Source organism: Myodes glareolus, chromosome 3 (assembly GCF_982192425.1).
Source record: "Myodes glareolus chromosome 3, mMyoGla1.1, whole genome shotgun sequence".
NCBI lineage: Eukaryota > Metazoa > Chordata > Mammalia > Rodentia > Cricetidae > Myodes > Myodes glareolus.
Genome location: NC_142028.1, coordinates 720,954 through 732,053, shown reverse-complemented (window position 1 = coordinate 732,053; position 11,100 = coordinate 720,954). Strand labels below are relative to the sequence as shown.

Here is an 11,100-nt window from a genome sequence, read left to right as displayed (position 1 = left end):
TTATTTTATCTTGGTAGGTGCGAAATATTTCCCTTAATGTTCTACACTTTTGAACCATTGCATGGAAAAAGCAATGGTTTTAGATGTATGAACATTTTTAGTTAAAACATGAAGAGAATCCACACTTCCCCACCATCCTCTACTGAATTGGTGACGAACAGAAACACAGGGCCTTCCTATATATGGAGGAAGTGATGATCATCTGAACTACCTGCTGGAATGCCCTGCTCTCTTAGACCTTGTCTCCCCGGCATATCCAGTGCCATACCCCCACATACTGTACCCATCCAATACCAAGCAACAGAATTCTTTCCACTCTCCCTCACCATCCCCTGTTACATTGGCAACCACCAGATCCATAGGCTCCAACTTCAGTGATTTGAGTAAGACGTTGGTAGACAGCTGTGTAAGAATACATTCAAAAACATAAAGAGCAGTATGACAATGCCAGAAACTAGTGATTCTACAACAGTCAGACCTTAACAACCCAACTCAGATAAAGAAGAATAAAATGGTCTTAAATATAATATAACAACGATGGTAGAGGCCTTTAAAGAGAAAAAAAATTTCCTTAAAAAATGGAGGAAAAGACGAAGAGAAAATGTGAAGGAATCAAAAATCCCTTAAAGAAATCCAATAAAACAATTAAACAAATGAGGGAAACAGTTCAGGATTTGAAAATTGAAATAGGGACAAAGAAAACACAAAACAAGGGAATTTTGTAAATGGAAAATCTGGGTAAATGAGCAAGAACTACAGCTGTAAACATAACCAATAAAAAGCAAGAGAGGAAAAACAAGAGTTTCAGGCACTGAAGATACAAGAAAGGAAAGAGATTCATCAGTCAAACAGAATATAAAATCCAACAAATTCTTAACACAAAACTGTAGTGATATTTCATTTGTATTTTAATAAATTTGCATTTTAATAAAGGTTGCCTGAAGATCAGAAAGTTAAACAGTCACCCTGATATGCCTTTCAGATGAGACGTTGGTGACACACACTTTTAATCCCAGTAGTCACAGCAGTTTGTCATAGGAACTGGGTGGTAAGGGTGCTTGCCTTTATTCCCAGCATTAGGGAGGAATATAAGATGGTAGGAGACCGCTCCTAACAGTCTCATTATGAATATTCCTAGAGACAGGATTGCCATTTTGGACTGAAACGGCTAGGAGTCAGTGGCTAGGAGTTTTGCTTTTATGACCTTCAGGTTAAACCCCAATATCTGTCTTTGGGAGTTTATTAATTGAGCTACATTGGACACCCAATGTGGGGCTGAGTTTATATCAATCTGGCTGCCCCAAACATGCAGGAAATCTGCGACATCATAAAAAGTTCAAAACTTAGAATATTAAGAATAGAAGAAGGGGAATATTTCCAACTCAAAGACAAAGAATATATGGTAAATAATATCATAGAAGAAAACTTTCTGAACTTAAAGATGAATATGCCTATGAAGGTAGAAGAAGCTCAGAGAACACCAAATAGATAGGGGAAAAATGTCCCAACACCATATAATAATAAAAATACAAACATTCAGAATGAAGAAAGAATATTAAAAACCTTAAAGGAAAGAATAATCAAGTAACCTACAAAGATAGACATACCAGAATTACACCCAAATTCTTCATGGAAACTCTGAAAGCCACAAGATGCTGGACAGACATTCTGTCGTCACAAAGAGAGAAAAAAATTATTAGACTATTATACCCAGCAAAATTCTCAATAACCATAGATGGAGAAAACACATTACATATCCAACATAAGAAAAATTATCAGAAGATAATACGGAGTTAAACGCATAGGAAATATGTTTTCATAAAAGACCCACAAAAAAATAGAGGTTATAATTCAGTGATATATTGCTATGAACATAAACATATAAAATCCAGTATATATTAGTGTCAGTTGGTATATGTATTTAGCCCTTAATTTTTGATAGTCATTTCATGGAAAAATAAGGTACAAACAATTATACATTTATTTTATGTGAATATAGGTAAATTATATTTATAACCTGGCTGAATCAAATTGTGAGTATTTTGTTTTTAAGAACTTTTGTTCTCAAATACAGGATTATTTTAAAAATAGAAAAATCTTCAGGCATAGATATACTGGAAATAGGAAGGAATTGGAGGCCTATTTATGCGTTTCTAGAATCTTCCTGAGTATGTAACAACAGGTTATATATAAGACATGGACTCTCAACCCAAGTAAACAGAGAAAGCTGGGTTGAGGGGATGAAGTAAAAATGCATTGGATCTGGGAGAAATACTGGAGTACATCCACATGCAGGACCTGACTTGAAGAAAGACAGGAATAAAAGAAAGTATCTAATAACACATGCCGTCTTATGACTATAATTTATTAACTGAGATTTTTGATTTGTGAAACATTACAGATTGACACATGTACCATAAAAATATACTCATATAACTATTACAGAATTGTAAACAGAGAGAACAAGTGTTACATAGACAGAATGTCTCCCAAAACTCCCCAAATCCCAAAGCCTATAATCATAGCACTATACCTATTCCAGCATAGTGAGTCCTCACATTATATATTTAGACACAAATTAGCTGTGGAAGAGATATTAGAGTAAGGAGATATAAATGTGGAAAAATAATGTGTTCAAGGTATACCATATACATATGAGAAAATTGCTTTAGAAAATTCAGTATCATATACAATGAATACATGACAATAGGAAAAAAAACAAAACCAAGAAAACAGTAAAAATAAACAAGTGAGAAAGAGGGATTAAATTCCTTTAAAAAACAGTTTCATATAATTTTTCTGAGACAGCAGATTGAAGTAGGTAAAGATGAACTTCAGTTTGAGTGTGTGTGTTGAGGGGGTGGCTAGGAAATGAATCTAGGGTTTTTCTGTCCTAAGCAAGCACTCTACCAAACCAAGGCCATTTTTGGAGTTTTCACATCCATGTTATCATCTCTGGGAGAACTTGATGCTTCTTGGATACATAACTCCCACTTCCATCTCCCCTACACATACACATATAACTTGTGCTTTCTGTGATCTTTCAAATGATATCTGACCTGGGAACATAGAACAAGAATCACAGGGATGTTTCATTTATTCAACTCTGAGTGAGACATTCGAGACCACACCTTGTGCATGGCGCTTTTCATCTCACTGTTTCTCAGAGTGTAGATTAGGGGATTCAGCATGGGGGCAATCACAGTGTAAAACACAGAAATTTCCTTATCCTTGTTCTCACTTCCTGCAGGGAGAATGTAAATATAAATACAGGGCACAAAAAATAAAACTACCACCGTCACATGAGAACTACAGGTTGAGAGAGCTTTGCGGCGCCCTGCAGATGATCTTGTCCTCAGATTATACAGAATGAGTATGTAAGAAGCAACTAGAACAAGAAAAATGGCAACGACCACCATCCCAGCGTTGGCAATTACTAAAATGCTAACGACATGGATATCTTTGCAGACCAGTTTCAAAAGAGGCTTGACATCACACAGGTAGTGATTTATGTGGTTGGGACCACAGAAAGGCATACTGAGCACCATAAGAAGTAAAGCAATAGAGTGCCAGAAACCCACTGCCCAGGCCATAGCAATCAGCACATGACATCTCTTTCTGTTCATGATTATCATGTAGTGCAGGGGTTTGACAATGGCAACATAGCGGTCCAAGGCCATGGACACCAGGATGAAGATTTCCACACCTGCCAGCAAGTGGTAAGTGAAGAGCTGGGTCATGCATTCATTATAGGAAATGTTCTTTCTTGTAACAGCCAAGTCCCTAATGAGCCTGGGAACCACAGTGGATGTGTAGCAGAGGTCCATGAGGGAAAGGTGGCAAAGAAAGTAGTACATCGGTTGTTCAATTAAGTGGCTGCAAGTGATGGTGACTAGAATGATGGAGTTTCCCATTAAAACAGCCAGGTAACACAGCAGGAACAAGAGGAAGAACAGGAGCTCTACTTGTCTGTTTTCCCAAAGGCCCATAAAAACGAACTCAGTGACATTTTTATGATTTTCCATTAGTGAGTAAACAAAGCACACCTGAAACTTAGTTCATCTGAAAATAAAGAAAATAAATGAACAATGTTGATCATTTTTTTTAGTTAATTGGGATTTGTAAATTGAATAATAATCATTATATTAGCTTACATACATGTTAATTTAACCATTTTGTAAACATGTATAGTTATACTCCCAGGCTTAATTGAATAATAATAATAATATTCTATGCATAGGTACTTTATAAATATTTTATACATCTCTAACTTTAATAGAAGCAAATGATTTGTGTCCAGATAAACATTTAATTAGTGAAGAAATACAGAAATGTCAGGTGTAAGTGACTTACATAAATCATTTAATATGAAGCAGTTAAGCCTTGCATATTTTTCTTGATGCCATTATATTAATTCTTCTTTCATATTTTCTACAAACAAGGAGGATTCTACTCATTTTCCTTCCTTGCAAATAAGTAAGGATTATATTATATTATGTTGTATCTGGCATTTCAGAAATATTTAATCTCTGGGAATTTCTTTTAACTCTCACATATTTTTTCTTATAATATACCCAAATCACTGTTAGCATTTGATTCATCATGTGAAATTGATCGTCATTTTTCAAATGGTGCAATGCTCTTAATCACACCAGTGAAATTGCCTGATTTATCTGACAAGTGTTTACGTGCTTCTCCTTAGATAATTCCAACAAAGCTCAAGACACAGAGAGTCTAAGAATAAAGAATTTGAGGTAACTATGTCTGGCATTTAAACTGAAAGGACAATCTTTATATTATTCTAAAAATCTTAAGGCATGTTTTAGAGTTAACAACTGACATGTTGGAGTCACTTCAGAGACATGTTAATTTTCTAGTGACATATCCTGTTTTTTTTTATTTTAATTGCATATTGAGAATGTTGTAGCCATGGTGATGTTGACATCTTGAAAACAAAGGAAATAAGTGGATTACATCATGTTTTAACAGCAACTCAGTGTCCTCCCCTACAAAACAATACTTTATTTTTTAATAGACTACAGATTAAAACGAATCTGGGTTATCAGTAGGAGCAGTACAGGCAAAAGCTTGTCAGAAGAATAAAAGCTCAGACACACTATATTTATTTTTCTGCAATTGAGCAAATCTATTATCACTTAATCATGGCAGAGAAGTCATAGCCACCTGACAAACTCTAACTATGAAGTCAGAAGCACAAAGTGATGGCCATGTTACATCCAAGTCCAGGAAACAGAGAGAATATGTTTTTGTTCCATTAACTGCCCTTTTAATGTAGACTTTCCCCATCGTACACTTAGGCTCCTTCCTCTATCCTGCTACCACCCCACCCCAACTAGTTTGTCTCCTTTTTCTACCTAAAACAGTCCCTTTATGACTGTCATGTCACCTACATACTATATGCTTTTATCTTTCTATTCTTACAATGCTAAAATCATTTCTTCCTACTTCTCTCTCTCACCCCTCACCTTTTCCTGCCTCTACTATCTGCTCTGTTTTCTCTGCTCCACTTTCCATCTGTCTTTTTCTCCTCTCTTCCTCTGCCCTTCTGCCTTTCTCTTCCTCTTCCATTCTATACCTCTCCCCTTCTCTGCCTCCCCTTCTCTGTACACCCACTATCTCCTTTTCTTTCTCTATCATTCTCACATACACAGAAACTGATGTAATGAGGTTTTGAGTAATCTAATCCCTCCTATTTAGTTACATACCTTTTGTTTTCTAAACTATATTTTCTGAAAGTCTTCAATTTAATTTTTAAAATCAAAATTTCTTTGATAAATATGGTTTTCAAAACCATGTCAACAACAACTTTAATGGAAAAAAATAGAAAGGAAGGACAACATTGAAGTGAAACTCTTTAGACTTTAAAGAAGGCTAAGACTATGAGAATACATTACTAGTGTTAGCTATCAGAAAGAATATTCCATGATCCTTCGGCTACTTTGAATAAGCTTACCTTATTAGCAAAAATTGTAAAATAATAATACATATTAACAAAGACTTGTGGAATTAGGAGAAAAGAGGAAATTATGTGTTTTATACATAGCATTAGCAATTCTTTGAACACAACATTAAATAGCTTTCTCCACTTTTTCAATTTTTTCTTTATGGTTTCCTGATGGACTCTAGGCATTTTACTTCTCCCTGTTTCTAAATAGACACATAAAAACACAGGGCTGCAGAAGGACAACAACAGGGGATTGGTACCTCAACCTTATCTACATATTTCTTAAGATCATGCTAAAATAAAAATTATTTAAAAGTTGACTATCAAGATAACTTTTTCTGTAGTTTCCATATAATATTTTAAATGTCTAAATCTTTAAGAAGTACTGTTAGGAATGATATGTTGGGAGTTGAATTTGTTTGTGGAATTTATCAATAACAAATTTTATGTAGAAGTTAAATCAATACCTCAAAGATTTTTTTATAATCATAGCATGGATACAGATATGGATAAAGATATAGATAGATGTAGATATATACCATTCACAATACTCACCTCTGCAGGATCTACCTGTCCTTTAAAGTGGATTTTTTTCCTTTCTGTGACCATTAATGAAACAAAAAATTAGATGTTGGAATCACCTATCTCTCTCATGAATCTTTAATCCCATATAGCTTTTAAAGATTCACCGCCTGAAACGCTTTAAGCTAAAATTCATGAAAACCCAAGGGGAATTGTCTCAGGGGCACTTTGTAAAACAAGTCTAGCCTGTACATATGACAGTAAAACTATAACCAACACTATCACGTGGTCACATTTTAAAGTTTTCTTTAATAATATCATTAGTTTTGTTGCATTATTTTTTTGTAGATTTTTTCCCAACCCTTTTCTCTGAGACAATGTCTGCCTTTGAGGTTGAGGTGTATTTCTTGTATGCAATAGAAGGATGGATTCTGTTTTCACATCAAATCTCTTAGCCTGTGTCTTTCTATAGGTGTGTTGAGTCCATTTATATTAAAGGATATTAATGACCAGTAATTGCTCTCTCCAGTTAATTTAGTTTTTGCTGCTGTTGATGTTATTCTGTGTGCTTTTCCCTGAGGTGGTATTTTCCTCTGTATGTAGTGATTACCTTGGTTAATAAAGGAACTGCTTGGGCCTATAACAGAGCTATAGAGGAACAGAACTAGATTGGAAAAACTAATTTGAATGCTGAGAAAATGAAGGGTATAGTCAGAGAGAAGCCATGTAGCCCTACCAGAGACAGCCAGATGGAATTTTACCCAGTAAGCCGCAGCACCTCCCCCTTTTGTTTAAGTAGGAGAATTTCAAACCGAATACAAAACAATATACACTAGGAACAGATATCAAGTATAAGATTAGAATTAGCATAAACAATATTAAGCAAGGAACATATGCTAAATGTTTTAATAGATATTCTATCCTATGGAGTCTAAGTCTTGTATAGGAAATGGTTTGGCTAGATCATAAGAGTACAGTAACTATGATTATCTAATCTTCAACCCTATCAAAGGCCTGAGAATGGAGATAATATTACTTGAGCAGGCAGGAAGTACAATCAAGTAGTTTCCAAAACAAGCATTACATGACACAGACAATTAGCTACCTGAGCAATCTCCCAAAGTCTCATTTTGCAATGTTGAAGCACCAACTTTGGCTAAGGCCTGGTGTAACTAACAGGCCATTTTCAGAGGCAGGAAAAATTTCAAAACCATTTTGCCCTGTCTTGGTAAGATTTGACAGTCCTGCTTATCCATTTCCGGATACTGTGTAGCTTGTCAGTGGTTGAGGCATTGTCAGCTCCTCACCCAAAGTCCAGTTTTGTCAAGAAGAAAACAAGCTCCAAGTGGGGTGTCTTCAGTGCTTAACACTCTCTTGGGAATAGATTGGTGCTGTAAGAAGCAATCATGTCTCATGTCAACAGAACCCTAAGTTATTTAAATGTCATATTCCACATATTCTTGAAGTGGTTGAAGAATACTTATCTAGACAGAATACAATCTTTATGTATCTAAAGAACCTAATTGATCTAATTGTATGCACAACAAACTATGAACAACTATTGACCTATATAAATATAAAAATATGCCCTAAAAGTTGTATCAATATACAAAATGTGACTAAACCGAAGTAGAAATATGCATATATACAATCAGACAAAGTAACTTTGAATATATGTATAAATAATATAAACAAAAGTATCAAATATAATTTTAACTTGTATCAATATATAATACTATACCAATGTGAATTATTCATAAATAAAAGCTAACAATTATTCACTCTATTACCTACTATTCCTACCCCACCCTTTTTAAAAAAAACATAGTTTTCTCCCCAATCCTCTATCTAGTAAAAGAAATAATCATCAACACCTAAACATTGTTCCCGACCCTACGGACAATCTTTTTTTGGGATAAGGGCATCGTCTTCTAGAATTGCTTCCACTGTCATGGGGGCAATGTTCTCTTAATGGGATACTGCAAAAATTAAGTGGTGGTTAAGTTCCAAAATTACTGTCTTGTATAGTTGAAAAAAAAATCTGAGCAGTCGATTGGGGTTTTGTTGTTTCTTTGGTTTTCTTTTTTCAAGGTTCTCGTTTGGAGTTCTGGCCGGAATATGAGAAGGCGCAGCGTTTCATCAGTTGTCTTATAAGTATGCTATAGTAGCACTGTCTATATCATGATGTCATCTCTATTAGGTGGATTGGTTGCTGTGAGACCCCATCTTCTTCCTAGAAATTTCAAAAATTACTGCAGGAAAAAGACTTGTAGGAAAATCTATTGTTCATCATGGAAAACTTCAACATCATTCATATAAACACATACAATAAAGAATATGATATAGACAAAATAGGCATGGAGAAAGTAAATTTTTTCCAAAAGTCTTCCTTCTATCCCATACCAGAAGGCTCCTGATATGAGACAGAAACTCTGAATGTTCCTTTTAACAACAGGCTTGGATTTAGAGAAGTACAGAGTCATAGATTAATAATAATGGGTTCATTTCTGACATAACAGCTAGCTAGAAATAAGGATAAGCCATTGGCCCAATAGTGTTGCAATTAATATAGTTTCTGTGTGATTATAAATCTGGACAGCCAGGAAACCAAAGCACTGTCTCAAACCACATTTCCCATTGATAAAGCAGTTGCTTCTTGTGTAAGAGTTAACTACACAAAGATGAGTTGCATTCGTTTATACTATGGAATGTTACTTTAACTGTATAAAGGTGTGGTGCATTTGTTTATGCCACATTTGTTTAATAATGTAAGTTGTATGTTTTATTATATAACCATGTACTAATTTGATTCACCGTGCCTGCTTAAGGTACCTGATTGAGCTGAGTAATAGTAGTAGAAGAAAAAGCCAGGCAGAGGATATGTGAGGTTGACAGGCAGAGAGAATGAATTGAAGAAGAAATCTTAGAATATTTTGGATGAAGGCTTGGAAGATAGAGGAAAAAAGCATAAGAAGAGGAGGAAAAGGAGAAAGAAATGAAGAAAGAAAGATAAAGGAAAGAAATGAAGAATGAAAAAGAGAAAGAAACAAAGCAAAAAAGGAAGGAAGGAAAGAGAGAGAGAGAGAGAGAGAGAGAGAGAGAGAGAGAGAGAAAACATGGGAGAAAGAGATGGGCAGGCATAAAACAAAACAAAACAAACAAACAAAAAAACAGGCTGCTACCAGACAAAAGGACATGAGAAGCTATGAAAGTAAGAAATATAAAAGGAAAGAAAAGTAAAAACCCAAGAGATAAAAGATAGATAAAAAGAAAAAAGTTAATTTAAAGTAAAAGAACTAGCCAAAAATGAGCCTAAGAAAGGTTGAGTATTCAAAATTATAAAGTATTGGTTTCATGATTTGGGAACTTATTAGTGTCCTAAAAGAATTTCTGATATAACTGCTATTTGTTATGCTATGATAACTCCCATGCTAAGCCCATTAATTTATAGCTTGAGGAAAACTCAGATGAAAGGGCCATTACAAGATTATTTAGTAGAAAATAAATCAGCTAGAATACACATAAACCATCATTCAACTACAAAAGAACTACAGAAGAAATAGAGTGGAGAGTTTGGATCATCTCTATATGGAAGACTTACTTAACGATGAAGGAATAAGTAATTGCTAAACATGTGTTGCACTGAGAGAAAGAGAAATAAGTGACCTAAATGGGAAAAGGCATAATTCTTCCTTTCTTAAGTGTCATAACCGACACATAACACACACACACACACACACACACACACACACACACACACACACACATACACATCCTGCCTCTGAGTTATTCGAAATATCAATTGACTATGTTTTTACTATATTTTCTCTTTTTCTAGAAAAGTTCTGATTCTAAGTGTTGCCAGAGATTTCTGTCTCACCTGGTCCAGCAAACATTCAGTCCCAAAGAAACACACAACAGTCTACCTTAATTATAAAATGATTGTCCTATTAGCTCAGGCTTCTTATTAACTCTTATAACTTATAATATTATTATAATGTATAATTATAATTATGCTCATAATTTCTGTCTGTGTTAGCCAAGTGGCTTGGTACCTGTTATCAGTGAGGCAATCTAATCTTGCTTCCTCAGTATCTAGAGGATGACTGTAGTCTGACTGTTTCCACTTCACAGAACTTTCCTGCTCATCACTCTTGCTTATACTTCCTGCCTGGATACTGGCCAATCAGTGTTTTATTACACCCTGTAAAAATCTTTACAGGGTTTCAGATCATTGTCCCATAGCACTCTCCCCCCTTTTTGTCAAAACAAGATCTCTGTATCTAATCTCTTTTGTTTGGCTTTTTTTCCAAACCTTTATCCATACAACATGTAATCAACACTCTAAACAAAGAAGAACACCCATAATTAATTTTAAGAGAATGTGGATTTAATTGTCATAACTACTTCCTGCTGATTGGGGACACTGATAATCTTACAGGAACCTAAAGAAAATTCTGAATTATGGTAAAGTACTGACGGAAATATTCTGTGAAGCTTGATCCTCTCAGCCATCAGTCTTGTGTCTGTTCTGGATGTAGAACTCTGACATCTGGGCCATCTGCTCCTACTGGAGATTTCTCAGAGAATCTTCCTTGATCAAACTTTCTTTT

General features: G+C 34.9%; 1 protein-coding gene across 1 annotated transcript; it reads right to left on the bottom strand.

Annotated features, from left to right (window-relative positions):
• Positions 1-2,949: 2,949 nt before the first annotated feature.
• LOC125399500 (olfactory receptor 4P4-like) lies at positions 2,950-4,025 on the bottom strand. The gene is given in 2 exon segments (XM_048432918.2): positions 2,950-3,098; positions 3,101-4,025. Coding segments are annotated over 2 exon segments (1,074 nt in total).
• Positions 4,026-11,100: the final 7,075 nt, after the last annotated feature.